General features: G+C 48.2%; 1 protein-coding gene across 1 annotated transcript in view; it reads left to right on the top strand.

Annotated features, from left to right (window-relative positions):
• RPAP1 (RNA polymerase II associated protein 1) overlaps positions 1-17,682 on the top strand; it is a 146,711-nt gene that overhangs the window by 18,240 nt on the left and 110,789 nt on the right. Inside the window, 2 exon segments of the mRNA XM_029597447.1 lie at positions 4,094-4,242; positions 4,878-4,970. Of these exon segments, the coding sequence (XP_029453307.1) occupies positions 4,094-4,242; positions 4,878-4,970 (242 nt within the window).

Below are 17,682 nucleotides of genomic sequence, written 5' to 3'. Positions count from 1 at the left end.
GGGTTCTCTCAGTGATAAATCAAGGTTACGCTTTAGATTTTGTTCGGCGGCTTCACCCACCGGTTTCTAATTTCACCCATGTTCTTACCTAGAAAAAGTCGCATAATCAAGGACTCTCTGCAGCGTTTTAAGCGACCTCGGAGCTATAGTTCCAGTTCCAACATCAGAACATCGGAGGGGTTGTTACTCAATTTTCTTCGTCGTTCCAAAAAAGGAAGGAACCTTTCATTCCATTCTCGATCTCAAAAGAGTCAACCATTGCCTACGGATTCCCAAGTTTCGAATGGAAACTCTCCGGTCTGTCATAGCTTCGGTACACAGGAGAGAATTTCTAGCGTCTCTCGACCTCACCGAGGCTTATCTTCACATTGGCGTTCGTTCCGATCATTAGAAGTTTCTCAGGTTTTGCATTCTAGGGCAGCATTATCAATTCAGGGCTCTCCCGTTTGGGTTAGCCACAGCTCCCAGAACATTTACCAAGGTAATGATTGTGGTGGCCGCAGAGCTCAGGAAGGAGGGCCTGTTGGTACATCCGTACCTGGTCGACTGGTTAATTCGAGCGAAGTTGGAATCTTGGTCGCTCTACGATCAGCAGGGTTATCGACCTTTTGCAGTCTCTAGGCTGGGTGATCAACAAGGACAAGAGTCACCTAGTCCCTTCCCAGTCTCTGGAGTTTTTGTGTGCACTGTTCGACACTCGTCAAGGGAAAGTGTTCCTTCCGGAACATCGCCTTCTCAAGCTTCAAATGCAAATCCGAAACTTGCTGTCTATTCCTATACCATGTGTACGGGATTACTTGACAGTCTTAGCTCAATGACCTCTACTCTGGAGTTGGTTCCCTGGGCCTTTGCACATATGAGAACACTTCAGTCTTCATTGCTTTCACGCTGGAATCCGGTTTTGGAACTATACCACCTTCCCCTTCCCCTTACGGAGATGCTTGATTAGCCTGGATTGGTGGTTACAGCCAGCAAATCTACAGCGGGGAGTACCTCTAGAGATTCCAGAATGGACTGTGGTCACCACCGATGCCAGTCTTTTCAGGCTGGGGAGCGGTATGTCAGAAAACATCTGTTCAAGGTCAGTGGTCTGAAGAAAGCACGGTGGTCGATCAATCAGTTAGAGACCAGAGCGGTACGCTTGGCCTTGATCACTCTTCAACTTCTCCTATGTGGGAAGTCGGTACGGATTCTTTCCGACAATACGACCATGCTAGCGTACATCAACCGCCAGGGAGGAACTCAAGCTTCCTGGTAGCGCAGGAAAGCATAAGAACATAAGAACATAAGAAAATGCCATACTGGGTCAGACCAAGGGTCCATCAAGCCCAGCATCCTGTTTCCAACAGTGGCCAATCCAGGCCATAAGAACCTGGCAAGTACCCAAAAACTAAGTCTATTCCATGTAACCATTGCTAATGGCAGTGGCTATTCTCTAAGTGAACTTTAATAGCAGGTAATGGACTTCTCCTCCAAGAACTTATCCAATCCTTTTTTAAACCACGCTATACTAACTGCACGAACCACATTCTCTGGCAACAAATTCCAGAGTTTAATTGTGCGTTGAGTAAAAAAAGAACTTTCTCAGATTAGTTTTAAATGTGCCCCATGCTAACTTCATGGAGTGCCCCCTAGTGTTTCTACTATCCGAAAGAGTAAATAACCGATTCACATCTACCCGTTCTAGACCTCTCATGATTTTAAACACCTCTATCATATCCCCCCTCAGACGTCTCTTCTCCAAGATGAAAAGTCCTAACCTCTTTAGTCTTTCCTCATAGGGGAGCTGTTCGATTTCCCTTATTTTGGTTGCCCTTCTCTGTACCTTCTCTATCGCAATTATATCTTTTTTGAGATGCGGCGACCAGAATTGTACACAGTATTCAAGGTGCGGTCTCACCTTGGAGCAATACAGAGGCATTATGACATTTTCCATTTTATTCACCATTCCCTTTCTAATAATTCCCATCATTCTTCAAGTGTATGTCATGATTTACAGTGTCAAATGCTGCTGACAGGTCAAGCATCACTAGAATGTAATGTTTACAGTTATCAAAACCCCTCATAATGTTATCTGTAAGTGCAATCAGAAGTGTCTCTGTGCTATAGTGTTTTCGAAAGCCATGTTGGGACGGATATAGGATGTTATTGTTATCAAGGTGTTCCGTTAGTTGCTTTTGTACAGTTTTTTCTATTAATTTTGCGATTAAGGGTAGGTTCGAGACTGGTCTGTAATTACTCAGGTTTAGTGGGTCACTGTTTTTCTTTTTAAAAATAGGTTTTACGATAGCTCCTTTTAGTGTGTCTGGCATGGATCCTTCCTCTAAGGATAGATTAACGATCTTTGCCAGTGTCTGGGATACAGTATTGGCTATTTTTTTTATGTCTTGCAGTTGTTATTGTGTCAATCGCATGGGGTGCAGGATTAAGTTTTTTTAGCATAGTTTCGATTTCTATTTCTGATACCTCGTTGAAGGTTGACCATTGCATAACATCTCTTTCTTTCATTTTAATTACTTGTTTTGTTGTATTTGGGATTTTTGTTTTAGGTTTTTAATTTTATCATTAAAAAAAATTGCAGCTTCATTGCATCTATTTTCTGGAAGGTCTTGTGGAGACTGGGATCTGTCATTGGTGAGGTTTCTTACTATGGAAAATAGTGTTCTTGGGTTGTTTGCATGTTTTTCTATTTTAAAGCTATAGAACTGTTTCTTTGTATTGAGAATTATTTGTTTATAGTATGCTAGGTGCTTCTGTATTTTGTTAGGTTTTCGGTAGTTTTATTTTTTCTCCATGTTTTTTCCTTAGTTGTCTCTTTACTTCTTGTATCTTTTCATTATGCCATGGGTTAGTTTGTTGGGTATCCTTGATATTGATATATTTTATTGGGTTTATTTCCTCGGCCAGTTTTTTTGTTGTTTGCATCCATGCTGTGGAAAGGAAAATTGGTTCTTTACGTGCTAATTTTTCGTTCCTGTAGTACCATGTATTAGTCCAGACGCCCGCCCTTATGTCTGTGTATGGTAATTATCTTTTCAGAGAGTCTGCTCGTTCACTGTTTTGGTTTATAAACCGCTTTTCATGCTGTCTACTTTTCTTAATATTTCATGTTTATTCCCATGGTTTTTTTGGGATTTTGCTTCCATTTAGGATTTGTGAGTTGGAAGTACGTTATAGCATTTAGATAGCTAGTTAGTATATTAGTGGTTACATTTCTGCTTTGATATCGTTCAATACTGATGGACTGCAGATGGCACCCAAGGGTATACGTCAGAGTTAGTAAAATGTTTCTCTGCCTCCCTCTGCTGGATTGGTGAATAACCCAGGATCTGGACTGATCCATGGTACTACAGGAACGAAAATTAGCAGGTAAGAACCAATTTTCCTTTGGCGCTTGCCTAGCTTGGTGGCAGCTCTGGCACAGCACCACCTCCTTCGGCAGTAGGAATATACCCATCTCTCTTCTCCCCAGGCTTCTCTTACCCTCTACTCAGTACAGGTATTCTCTCTGCCCTGCCCTCTTACCTCCTGCCCAAGTACCCAGCATCTCTCTCCCTCTCTTTTCCTTTTCCTGCTCAGAAGCATCGTCGTATTTTACTCACCTCACCACCTCCTCCTCCTCCCTGCAGGCTGATCCTTCACCTAGCACCACAGACAGGTGCCTCTTTTCTCCTGCAGTGTTCTTGAGGCACTTGCTTGCAGACATCATATGTAAAGGTGCAGGAGGGAGGGGCCAGTAGCATCCTATTGAATATTGCACCCTGTGCGGTGGCACAGGTCACACACCCCAAAAGCCAGCCCTGATAATAGCGCATTCCATCCTTCTACTGAGCACATCTCTCTTCTACCTATTCTGCCCTTTTAGTATCTAGAATCGTCTTGTCCTCATATTCTGTTTTTCAGGGTAAATGCCTTTCTCTTTTGAACAGTAGCTACTTGAAGAGCTAAGGGAGCAGTTTTACAATTATGAGTATAATGTGGAGCATTGGATTTATGTATGTATTATTTCAGACTTGTAAATCGCTCTTACAAAGGTTGCATAGAGTGATGAACAACATTTTAAAGATCTTTTTTTTTTTATCATCGTCCCCAGATTTTCCTGACCTGCCTCCAGTTCTGACTCCAGCTCCTCCAAAGAAATCAAAGGTCAAAAATGACCATGTCCACTTTACTGATGATGACCCTGAGGTGGTCTTGGAACGTCATGATCGACACATCACTGCTGTCTTCTCCAAAATTATTGTATGTCTTATTCAGATTTACAAGAAAACAGACTAGTCTGTGTGATATAGGTTTATAGACCCTGGGTGAGAGAGAAAAGCATGGGACCTTGGGCAAATCAGCCTGCCTAGGGCTCTCCCTCCCAACTTGTACCTGTTTTCTCCTTCCCTTCCAGCCTTTTCTAGGCATGATGCTCCCTGGCGCACTCCTTCCTCTAGGCTTCCCTCCTCCCCAGTTTAATCTTGTCCCCTTGCTCCTTCCCAGTGGCAGATGGAGAGCAGCATGTCTTATCCGCACCCGCTGTCTTCTTTGCTGCCTTCGTTCTGAAATCTGAATGCGTGGGGCCAGCGGATCCCACAAGACCATGGGGCCCTGTACATTCAGAATGAAGACAGTTTATCAAAAGTTGCTGATGCATGGGACCCAGGCACAGCCCTGGATAAAATGTTCTTAACAAGAGCTGTTTTCTTTTCTTAGAATAAGAGATGTAGATCCATCCATTAAGTGATAAGATATAATGAGTGCTAAAATGAGCCATGGTAGGCAAGTAGCATGAGAGCAGACGGGGCCGTGGCTGTGTAGTAGAACAATTATCTTTCTGGTTTTCATCAGGGTCTCTTTCTCTCTCTTTTTTTTTCCCCTCCCCATCATTTCAGGAACGAGATACGAGCACTGCAGCTATCACTGTGCCTCTCCCCACCGGAGACCCATTCCCCAGGGTCTTTCACCGCTCAGAAGTAAAGAGTGAGGTAACATCTGCTGCTTCTGGATCTGGGATCCTTGGCTGCTTGTTGAACAGTAAATGTTTATGAAGGACGCTGTGATTCCCACAGGCAGCAGAGACTCTTTATTCAGTGAATATGAATTTTGAATGCCACGCAAGTGTGCACGATTCCTCCAGGATAGGGTTCAGTTCTGGTTGCAGCAGAGTAAGGAAATGCAGTAGTTGAACAGAAACTTTCTGTATCTGTACACCAGCTCACGTTCTGTACTTGTCAGCTGTGACTACATTTACTCCATTTGTAACTAAGGTTATTTTTATCGTGATGTTTGACTATTTGTGAATGCATGTGTACACGAATATTTTTGTGTGAACTGGTGTTGTTTGGAAGGTGTGGAGTATTTTTTTTTTTTTTAATGTAATTTTCCTAGCGTGTAGCAGATGGACTCAGGACCAATGGGTATAGTGTACTCCTGTTACCAGTTGGAGATGGATCAGATTTCAATCTGACATTAGCCCCTAGTACATATACCCCTGCAGGAAGTGCAGCTCTTCAGTATTTTCCATCTCCATAGCAGTTAGGGACTATCTGCACGCTCTCACAGCGTTAGAACCAAATTCAAAGAAGAAAATCCAAATTTAAAGAAGAAACCTACCTGAAGACAAGCCCCACTCTCCTGCGGTGATACCTTCGGGTTCCTCCCCCAGTTGAGATTCCCGAGGTGATTTCTGTCGTCCCTCGGAGGTAAGCCTCGGTCTGGCGGCCGAATCGCGGCGAGGACCTAGCCCCCGATCCTTGGGTGCGGCTGAGAGGCAGCGGGTGCACCCTTGAGCGCGGTGGTGAAGTATTTGCCCTATCCCCCCGCAGCCAGAGACCGCCCGGGACGAAACCGGGAAGCGCCGAAGACAAGGTAAGGTAGAAATCTTCTGCTTGAATCCGGTCTCTGAGGATCGAGGAGGAGCACAGGTCACCGGCCGGGACCAGTGCCACTGGGTTGATCTGCCCTTGCAGGGCCAGGCGCCGGCTATTTCTGAGGGTCTACCCACTTGGAGACCCTCCGTTGGGGTCGCCATATTGCCTTCATGCTCACCGTCGCCATCTTGGTCCTATTCGCCGCGCCGTTCGCCGTTTGAGAGCGCACAATTCGAGCTAGGCGCTCAAGCACTTGTGCGCATAAACTTACACGCACATAAAGCCTTGCGCACATAAGTTGCGCGTTCAGAGCCGGGCACATATCTACGGCTGAACGCACAGTGGCGCGCACAACTACACGCTCATCTTAAGCGCACCGGAGCGCATAAGAGTTTACGCGCCAACAGCCATGGCACCTCCAGAAACAGGGATAAAGGCTCAAGGCCTCTGCCCAGCATGCCACATCAGAGCTGCACAAAGCGAGGAGGCCGACGCCCTGTGCATGCAGTGCGAAGAGGCCCTGGGAGACCCAGTCCCACCCAGGGCCGAGTTCTATCTCCGAGGGTACCCCAGACCTAGCCAGGGGGACCTCCCCACAGATGGGGACCCCCAAGGAACTAGTGCCCCTCAGTTTTGACCCAGCATCGATCTCATGGGTGGAGTTCTTCAAGGGGATTCACGCCTTTGTTCAAATGCAAACTGAACCTCAGGCTGACCAGCCACATGCTCCACAGGAGGACCCTCATGCCCCAGGCCCTTCAAGACCTCAGCACAGGCTCCCACTACCCAGAAGCCCCACCTATGGGGACTCCGACATCTCTGAGGAGGAAGCCGAACCCTTAGAAGAGGGGGAGCTCCCCCCGGGGACAGAGCCTCACCGAACCATGAGACGCTTCTTCACAAAGGACGAGCTTCTGGACCTGGTCATTCAATGCCTGATGGAGCTCGCTATCCCGGGCCCAGGGACTTCGGGGGAACCTAAACCGAACCCCCTGCTGGAGGGTCTTTGACAGACTTCTCGCCATTTCCCTCTGTTACAAGCAGCACAGCAGCTGATTGACTTGGAATGGAATGCTCCGGAGTCCACATTCAAAGGGCGACGAGCCTTGGCAGCCCTGTACCCCCTGGACCTGGCAACCAAAGATCTTCTTGCATGCCCAAGAGTTGCTGCCATGGTCTGCGCGGTCTCCAAGCGCACTACCATCCCAGTGGAGGGAGGAGCTGCGCTCAAGGATGCACATGACAGACGGCTGGAGTCCATCCTCAAGCAGTCATTTGACGTTGCCGCTATGTCTCTACAAATTGCGGCCTGCTGCACCGTGGTGACTCGTGCCTGTTTATCACAAACCAGGAACAACACTCCGGGAGAAGACATGGAACCAGCAGTATCATTCCTCGTGGACGTTACCTCCGACCTAGTGCGCACCGCGGCCAGAGGAGTGTCCTCTGCGGTGGTGGCCAGGAGGCAACTTACTCCGAAGCTAGTCGGCCGACTCATCTTCCAAAACGCGCCTCACAAGGATGCCCTTCAAAGGATCCCTCCTGTTCGGCAGCGAACTAGAGAAACTGGCCGACAAATGGGGCGAGTCCCCATTGCCACGCCTACCGGAGGATAAGACGAAGAGAAACCAGCGACCCTTCCCCAGGTCCTCCAGGGGCAGAAGTTCACAGCTCTTCAATCCTTACAGGAGCAACTATCAAGCCCCCCGCCCTACGGGCAGGAACCAGTCCTTTCGAACCAAGCACAACAAGAGAGGAACCAGCTCGGGTACAGGCCCCAGCCTCACCCCACAATGAGATTCAGCTGACCCATCCAAGGGAAGAAGCCATAGGGGGCAGACTAGCCCTATTCTACCGCAGATGGGTTGAGATAACTTCGGACAAGTGGGTCCTAGCCATCATTCGGGAGGGGTACTACCTGGATTTCCTACGAATCCCTCCGGACAAGTTCGTGGAGTCCCCCTGCCACGACCTGTCCAAGAGGGCGGTAGTGGAAGCTACACTGTCCAGGCTACTGGCCCTCGAGGCCATAACCCCAGTGCCTCCACAAGAGATAAATACTGGGCATTATTCCATTTATTTCATTGTCCCCAAGAAAGAGGGAACATTCAGGCCCATCCTGGACCTCAAATCGGTTAACCGCCACCTGAGGATTCCCCGCTTCCGCATGGAAACCCTACGATCCGTAACAAGGGCGATACAGCCGGGAGAGTTTCTCACATCCCTGGATCTTTCAGAGGCCTACCTACACATCCCAATTCATCAGGAACACCAGCGTTACCTACACTTCAAAGTCCTGAACCGGCACTACCCTTCGGGTTAGCCACCCCGGTCGTTCACCAAGGTGATAGTAGTGGTGGCGGCAACACTAGGAAGGAAGGAATTCTCATTCATCCCTACGTGGACGACTGGCTGATCAGGGCAAAGTCACCGGAGAAGGAAAGCCGCCAAGCCACCAGCAGAGTCATAACCCTACTGGAGAGCCTAGGATGGGTGGTCAACACAAACAAAAGCTCCCTACAGTCCTCACAGTCGCTGGAATACCTAGGAGTCCGATTCGACATCAAAGAGGACAAGGTCAGCCTGACCCCCACAAGGAGATCAAAATTGTGGAACCGGCTGCAAATCTTACTTGAACGATCCTAGTCCCACAGTATGGGATTACCTGCAAGTCCTCAGGCTGATGGCATCCACCCTGGAAGTTGTGCCATGGGCGCAAGCCCACGAGGCCCCTACAGCGCTCCCTCCTATCACGGTGGAGCCCACGGTCCCAGAACTACACCGTACGTCTATTACTCCTGGGCAGAGTTCGGACCCAACTACGGTGGTGGCTGCAGGCCAGCCACATGAGCCAGGGATCAAGACTATCCTCCCCAACCTGGACCCTACTCACCACAGATGCCAGTCTACGAGGATGGGGAGCACACTGCGAGGAGTTAACTGCCCAAGGGCAGTGGAACACAGAAGAGGTGGGATGGAACATCAACCGCCTAGAAGCGTGGGTAGTCAGACTAGCCTGTATGCGGTTCGCTCAAAGACTCCGAAACAAAGCGATCAGAGTAATGTCGGACAACGCCACGACAGTGGCCTACATCAACCGGCAGGGGGGAACCAGGAGCCAACAGGTGTCCCTAGAAGTAGACCCCCTGATGGCATGGGCAGAAGCAAACCTCCACGAGATCTCCGCTGTCCACATCGCCGGGAAAGACAACATCACAGCAGACTTCCTCAGCAGGGAAAGTCTAGACCCAGGAGAATGGAGGCTGTCGTCCGCAGCCTTCCAATTGATAGTGAATCGGTGGGGGACACCGGACATGGACCTTCTGGCAAACAGATCCAACGCCCAAGTATCCAGATACTTCAGCCGCATGCGGGAACCGCAGTCCCAAGGGATCGATGCCCTGGTACAGCCCTGGCCACCGGGGACTCTACTATACGCCTTCCCGCCGTGGCCCCTATTGGGCGCGATCATTCACAAGATACAGCTACACAAGGGACTAGTTCTTCTGGTGGCTCCGGATTGGCCAAGAAGACCCTGGTATGCAGACATGAGAAGACTGCTGGCAGGGAACCCTCTACCCCTGCCCCCACACAGGGACCTGCTACAACAAGGTCCAATCCTCCACGAAGACCCAGCTCAATTCTCTCTTACGGTCTGGCCATTGAGAGGGCCCGCCTGAGAAAGAGCGGATACTCGGGGGCGGTAATCGACACTCTCCTCCGAGCACGCAAGTTCTCCACATCATTTGGAGTCTGGAAAGTCTCACAAAGATGCCATTTCTACTATGTTCTCTCACCCTAGCTTGATGGACTCTATAACAGGGTACCATCATGCTAGGGCGAGATAGCAGTACATAATTTCATCTTTATGAGGCTTTCCTCACTCCATATTACATCAAATCTTCACCAAGGTGTACTGTGCTGTTCGTACATCTCACTCTACATGAGAAACTGGCCCCTAAATCACCACCAACACCTCACCTCGACCTATTAGATGGCCCTCCTATAGAGATATATATAGTTGCACACTGTGAGGGCCTCCTCAGAGGCTCTCTTTCTCTCTCTCTCCACTCCACTCCACTCTTCCTCTCCCCCTCCTCAAGGCCAGAAATGGCCAAAATGTAATTCTAAAAATGTATCGCAAATTGCATTATGGCCATTTCGGGCATATCGCACAGCCTAACGCCAAGAAAAAAGGTGTAGTTATTTACAGTGTTATGCTATCGCATGGTGCGATATTGCCCCCCATTTTCCTAAATCCTGCCCAAACTCTTCCCTAATCCCACCTTTTCCAAAAATGTGCATTTCGCTGCACGCTAGCATTATTATCACATGCGTTATGGCATTAACGCGTTATCGCATGCATTAATGCCATAACGCATTTTGATGAATGACCTGGTTCACTTCTTAACAATCTGCAAAGGCTAATTCCTTGTACATACCTGGATCAGTCCAGAATGCAGGGGTTTTGTCTCCCTTCCAGCAGATGGAGACAGAAGAAAAACTTGAAGAGCACCCCCTCATAACCTGGTGTACCACCTGCATCTCTTCAGTATTTCTCTGTCTCCAGCAGATGGAGATGATGCAAAACCTGCAGTCTTGGACCATGTCTTCAATTAAAAAAAAAAAAAAAAAAATCAATTCTAATTCTATTTAAGGGACGACGATCAAGTAGGATATTCAGGGATATACCTCCCAGGGCATAGGCAGGCCCTAGTGGGGCCATCCCTCCTGGTTGCAGGTCTTGTGGAGCTGGGGTTGGTTGCCTTACCTGGTCTGGTAAGGCGCCGGGTCTGATTACCGGTACTCCGGTCCCTCCCCTTTGTTCACAGCCCGGATCAGGAAAGGTCTGTCAGCCTTCTCCTTTTTGATTATTGCTGCGGCCCATACAAAAAAAAAAAAATAGAAAAATAGAAGGAGGGAGTATGGCAGCTCTTCGGTGCAGCAGAGATCAGGCTCCGTTCCCTCTCTTGTCAGCTACGCAGCATGCTTTCGGCTGGGGAGATCCGTTGCTGTGTTGTCCGCCTCCGATTGAGTCAGGAGGGGGCCCGTTTTCGATTTCCTCCCTGTTGGCGCTGTCCCCAAGCCCGCCTAGTGCCAAGTGCGACACGCTGCGTGACATGCGGGGTGTCTGCTTCATGGCTCTCTCGCACTGGGCTGTGTCTTAATTGCCTTCCTGGAGGGGAGGGTCCTTCAGGGGTGATGCTGGGGTCTGGGTCGCAGTCCCACGGTGCGGGCAAATGATTAGCCAACCACAAGGTGTGGGCCGATCCGTTCCCGCTGAGCGCGGAAACGGCAGCCATCTGGAAGTCCTTCGCCGACACACAGGCTAAAGCATCGAGGGGAGGGGATCTCCCGCCTGACTTGTTCCCAGCGCACGGCAGTCCTGAGGGCACTCAGGACTGCCGTGCGCTCAGGGGGGGGGGGGGGGGGTCTGTTTCACTAAAGCTTACTTCCCATTCTGCAACACAAATTAGAAATAGAAACGTACTGGGCAGCTATGCAGAGGGATCTAGGTTTGATTCCCAGCCTAGATCTTCCACTGAGGGCACTCAGGACTTGCCCCAAGATTTTTCTGATGTCAAGCCCGATCCCCTGATGGGGAAGGGGGCGCAGCTACTTTTTCTTTTTTTTTTTTGTAATTAACATTTTTATTTGGATATTGTACAACATACAAGCCCATGCAAAGTATCATACAGCTTTGTCTCCCCTGAGACCGTCTCAATATCCAACATTAACCCTTAGAAATCTCCCTTCCTCCCCACCCCCCCCTTCTTACAAACTCAGATAATATGGAATATTATCTTATATTATATAACAATACAAAACAGTACAAAAACAGTACAGTTGCCAATCCTTAACAAGAACAATAACCAAAACTACAATATTATTGTATAGTTATGCCTCTGTAGAATCCTATATCATCTATGAATGTAAAACTGACAAATTTAAAATAAGAAAAAGAAAGACAGGGTACCAGAAGTCTTATCAAGCCTCATCCACCTAACATTGGCGATGTTGAGATTTTACAACTGTGGACCCTGGGTGTTGTGCGGATAATCCCGAAGCCACCTATCCAAAGGATCCCATATCTTCCCATATGCAATTAGCTTATCCCTACGATAAGCAGAAATTTTTTCCATAGATCTGATACCCAATAATTTCGACAACACTAAACTCCTAGGAGGGGTAGCCGTTCTTTTCCAACACTGTGCCACAGCCATTCTCGCTGCAATAGCCAGATAGCGTAGTAAACGACTGTGCGAAACATTTAGATTACCATTCCCCAGTCCTAGTAACCAAATCTCTGGAGACAGAGGAGGCTCCCTTCCCAGCAACTCTCTAACTAAGGCTAGAATATGTTCCCAAAAGGTATGTATTCTTGAACAAGACCACCACATATGAAGAAAAGAGCCCCCTACCAAGTCACAGCGCCAAGTATTCAATAGTTGAGGATACCATCTTGCCAGTTTATCAGGGCTTAAATACCACCGATATAGCAGTTTATATTCATTCTCAATCATGGCGGCAGACATCGAATTTCTCCCCAAACCCAAAAAACAGACTTCCCATCGCTCAGCATCCCAGTGTCCCCCTATATCTTTCTCCCAGGCTCTTAGATGTGCTGCTGAAGAGTATCCCTCTCCTTCTAAAAGTTTATATAATTTTGACATTAATTTGGGGGGTCTTTTGGTCACCATGCAAAAGCTTTCCATTAAAGAAATACCTTTCTGGACATCTCTATGGACCTCCAGACTAAGAAAAAATGTCTTAACTGAGCATATGCTAAAAAGTCTGTTTGGGAGATAGCATATTCCCTCTCCATAGTGGGGAAGGACTTCATGGCTCCTGCTGTCCAGACATGTTGAATCTGAGTGATCCCTTTTTCTGCCCACTTTTGAAATATCTGTGACTCGCTTCCTATATTGAAGTCTGACAATGCCTGGAGCCGCGCAGGGAAAAAGTATCCCTGCTTCCCAGTCAAACTCTCTCTCCATTTGTACCAAAGTGTTACTGTACATCTCAGAGATGGCAGTAAATGTTGCCCTTGGAGATCCGGTCTCTTCCTTTCCCAAAAAAGGGTTTCAAGTGGCCCCCGGCCTAGACAACTTTGTTCAATAGACATCCATTGCTTTTTACTGCTGGGGAGATGGCTGTCTACTACTGCTTGTAATTGGGCGGCAATATATTATTTTTTAAGATTTGGGACTCCCAGCCCTCCCTTATTCCTAGTCTTTATATAACACTTGACGGTGTACTCTGGGAGGTCGTCTTCTCCAGATATATGAAAAGAATTTCCACTCCAAGGATTGAAACCACTCATCCATAATCAAACAGGGGAGAACTTGAAATAAGTAACTAAGTCTGGGAAACAGATTCATTTTTACAATTGAAATCCTACCCAGCCATGATATATTATATTGATCCCATTTCTGCATATCTTTATTCAAGGTTCTGATTAAAGGCTCATAATTCGCCTTAAAGAGATCTTTCTGATCCACTGTTAAGTTGACTCCCAAGTATCGGACCTGACCTATTGTCCATCTATAGGGGAAAAGCTGTGCTAATTTGGATCTATGCTCTGTGTTGAGATTAATGGGCAAAATCTCCGATTTGTCCATATTAACCCGAAACCCTGAGACCCCCCCAAACTGGTTTAAGACCCTCGTCAAAGCTGCTAGGGATGTTTCAGCTCTCGTAACTGTAAAGATAATATCGTCCACGTACTGGGATATTTTACATTGGTCTTTATCCACCGGAATCCCTTAGATATCTCGTGTGCAACGGACCATTTCAGCCAGCGGTTCCACACTGAATGCAAAGAGCAGGGGCGAGAGAGGGCATCCCTGTCTAGTACCCGATGAATCGGAAAGATATCAGTATAACCACCGTTAATCTTAATACAGGCCCGTGGATCCTGGTAAAGTTCCTTGACCCATCCTAAGAAATGCCCACTTACTCCCATCTTTTCCATCACTGCGAACAGGAAAGGCCAGTGAACTCTGTCGAATGCCTTTTCGGCATCTATGGTTAGGAGTACTGAAGGGGTCTCAGTCCTCTGTCCCACTGATATCAGATCCAAAATCATTCGGACATTATCCGACGTGGATCTCTCTGGCATAAAACCGGCCTGATCTTCTTTAACCAATTCCAGAATTACAGACCGTAGACGATTGGCGAGAATCTTAGCTAACAATTTAAGATCAATATTAATCAGGGAAATAGGTCGGTAGGACCCACAAAGAGTATCATCTTTCCCGGGTTTAGGGATTACCGTAATCCCTGCAGTGTTACCATGGGGAAGCAAATGCTGCCCCTCACGCAGGGCATTAAACATACCCCTTAAAGGATGCAATATCACATCCATAAATTTTTTATAAAAGAGGGGTGTGTACCCATCTAGTCCTGGCCCCTTTCCTGCTTTCAGTGACCGAATAGCTTCTTGAACTTCCTTAACAGTAATAGGTAATCACAGAGCAACTTCCGACTCTTTCGAGAGAGAAGGCAATTCCAATGAGCTCAGAAAGTTGGATATATCGGTGGGTCCCACCTCATGATCAGTTGTGTATAGATCCTCATAAAACTGAGCAAAACTCTTCTTAATCATTGGTGATTTAATATGAAGTTGCCCTAAATGGTCTTAAGAGTCTCGCCATTATTCCAAAATGGCCACGTTACGTTCATAGAAACTCCATTATGTGGTATGTGTCTTGAGATTTCATGCCCTTTCATGTTGACGGTAAATCTTGGTTCCGAGCCGAGGTGGACGAGTTTCCCAACAAACTGGAGCCCGATGTCCTCTTCAATTGACGATCCCTGCCATAGTCCCTGTCCCCCTGGAGGAGCAGGGGTCAGGCCAGTATTCCATTTACTTCATGGTTCCCAAAAAGGACTGCTCTTTTCGACTAATTCTGGACCTCAAGAGAATCAACAAGGCGCTCAAGGTCCCCCATTTTCAGATGGAGACCCTGAGGGCGGTCATCGTGGCAGTTCACACAGGCGAATTCCTTGCTTCTCTCGATTTGACAGAGGCCTACCTTCATATCCCAATCCGCCAGGAACATCAGAAGTATCTCCATTTCAACATCCTGGGAAGGCATTACCAGTTTCGAGCGCTCCCGTTCGGTCTCGCCACTGCTCCATGCACATTTACCAAGGTCATGGTGGTAGTGGCGGCCTTCCTCCACCGAGAGGGTATACTGGTCCATCCTTACCTGGATGACTGGCTCATTAGGGCAAAATCAGAGAAACTCTGTGTGATTGCAGTCAACAGAGTCTTGTCATTTCTCACTTCCCTCGGTTGGATAGTCAATTTCCCCAAGAGCAACCTCAAGCCCTCTCAAGTCCTGGAATTTTTAGGGGCATGCTTCGACACATGCATGGGTAAAGTCGCTTGCTTCCTGAGGCCTGGGCGCTCAAGCTCATGAATCCAGTACGACATCTGTTATCTCTCTCTCTGCCCACGGCCTGGTACTATCTCCAGGTCCTGGGCTCTATGGCTTCAACTATAGATTTGGTTCCATGGGCCTTCTCACATATGCGGCCTTTACAGAAGGCTTTGCTGTCCCGCTGGAAGACGGTCTCTGAGGAGTTTCAGACACCTCTAAAGCTCTTCGACTTTACCTTCGCCAGCATGCAATGGTGGCTCTCACTCTCTCACCTGATGAAGGGGATGCGCCTGGAAACACCTCAGTGGATCATAGTTACGACAGACTGCCAGCCTCTTCGGCTGGGGAGCAGTGTGCCAGAATCAGTCTACCCGAGGGCAATGATCCCCAGTCCAATCTCAATGGCACATCAATTGTCTGGTGGTCCGAGAGGTTCACCTGGCGCTCAAGACGTTCCTACCCTTGCTCCGTCGCAAAGCGGTGCGAGTTCTCTCTGACAATGCCACCACAGTAGCTTACATCAATCACCAGGGTAGCACCAGGAGTCTGCTGGTAGCCCTGGAAGCCAGCAAGCTGTGCTCCTGGGCGGAGCACCATCTGGCTCGACTGGCAGCCTCCCACATTGTGGGGAAGGAGAATATTCAGGCCGACTTCCTAAGTCATCATCACCTAGTGGGAGAGTGGGAGTTGTCAGAAGTGATGGATCTTGTCATGCGCAAGTGGGGAGCCCCCCACTTAGACCTGATGGCCACTCAGAAAATGCAAAGGCTCCCAGATTCTTCAGCCGCAGACGGGAGCACTGCTCAGAAGGGGTGGATGCCCTGGTGCTACCCTGGCCTTGCGACATCCTCCTCTCCGTGTTCCCACCCTGGCCTCTGGTGGGAAAAGTGTTCAGAAGAATAGAGCTTCACAAGGGGCTGGTCATTCTCGTAGTGCCAGAATGGCCCTGGAGACCATGGTTCGCAGATCTGGTAACCTCATGACAGGCGGTCCTCTTCGCCTCAGTCACCCTCCAAACCTACTGTGGCAGGGTCCCGTATTTTTCGATCAGGCGGATTGCTTTTGTCTAGCGGCCTAGCTTTTGAGAGACGCAGACTGAGGAAGAAGGGTTATAAGGAGGAGGTTATTTCCACCTTGTTGCATGCACGTAAGACTTCAACCTCGCTCACTTACGTTCGGGTATGAAGCGTGAGACGATGTGTGCTGATTCAAGAGTACCGGAGTGCAAGGCCCCGGTGTCCCAGGTCCTATCTTTCTTACAGGATGGCCTCTCCAAAGGTTTGTGTTTCAGTTCCCTGTGGGTTCAAGTTTCGACTCTTGGTTCCCTCTTAGGGTGGATCGATGGTTACACGGTGGCGGCCCACCCAGATGACGTGCGGTTCCTCAAGGGGGCTAAGCATTTGAACCCGGCTGTCCAGGCTACTTGTCTGTTGTGGAGCCTTAATCTGGTACTTCGAGTTCTCTGAGGAGCGCCTTTTGAACCCCTCAAGCGGGCCACGCTCAAAGACCTGACTCTTAAAACAGTATTTCTTGTCTCTATCTGCTTGGCCAGGAGAGTGTCTGAGCTCCAAGCCTTGTCTTGTAGGGAACCATTTCTTCGCTTTTCTGATTCAGGTGTTTCCCTCAAGACAGTACCATCCTATTTACCAAAGGTCGTGTCCTCTTTTCACTTAAATCAGTCAGTTGAGCTACCTGCCTTTTCTCCAGATGACATTGTGAGCACACCTGGTGGAGACCTAAGGCGCCTTGATGTGAAAAAAGTGCTACTGCAATACTTAGAAGTCACAAATGAGTTTCAGGTCTCTGATTATCTTTGTCTTATGGAGCAGACCCAATAAGGGGAACAAGGCTTCTAAGGCTACCATCGCTTGCTGGCTAAAGGAGGAGATTGCGTTGGCGTACATCTGTCGGGGCCGGCCGGTTTCAGAGGGCTTAAAGGTCTATTCATTGTATTTTCAGGCTACCTTTTGGGCAGAGAGCCAGTTGATCTCCCCGCAAGAAATATGCAGAGCAGCTACTTGGAAATCTCTTCATACCTTTGCTCATCATTATCGCCTCAATGTACAGGTACCAGTTTTTGGTTCCTTCGGCAGACAGATGCTTCGAGCGGGACTATGTCGGTCCCACCCTACTTAGGGAAGCTTTGGTACATCCCATTGTCTGGACTGATCCGGGTACGTACAGGGAAAGGAAAATTGGTTCTTACCTGCTAATTTTCGTTCCTGTAGTACCACAGATCAGTCCAGATGCCTATCCTTCTTGCATTCTGACTTTTCTTGGAAATGACCGCTCGAAGTTTCTTTCATTTACAGATTTTGGGAGTATCTCCTAAGCTTATCAGAGCAACGCATATCTGAGCTGTAAGGCACCGGAAGTATCTGACCATTATATGTATGAGCACTTTTTTTGCATTGTTTCAAATTTCCAATTTCAATTTG

This window comes from Rhinatrema bivittatum, chromosome 4 (genome assembly GCF_901001135.1).
Source record: "Rhinatrema bivittatum chromosome 4, aRhiBiv1.1, whole genome shotgun sequence".
Classification (NCBI taxonomy): Eukaryota; Metazoa; Chordata; class Amphibia; order Gymnophiona; family Rhinatrematidae; genus Rhinatrema; species Rhinatrema bivittatum.
The sequence above is the reverse complement of the archived record's forward strand: the minus strand, read 5'-3'. Positions and strand labels throughout refer to the sequence as shown.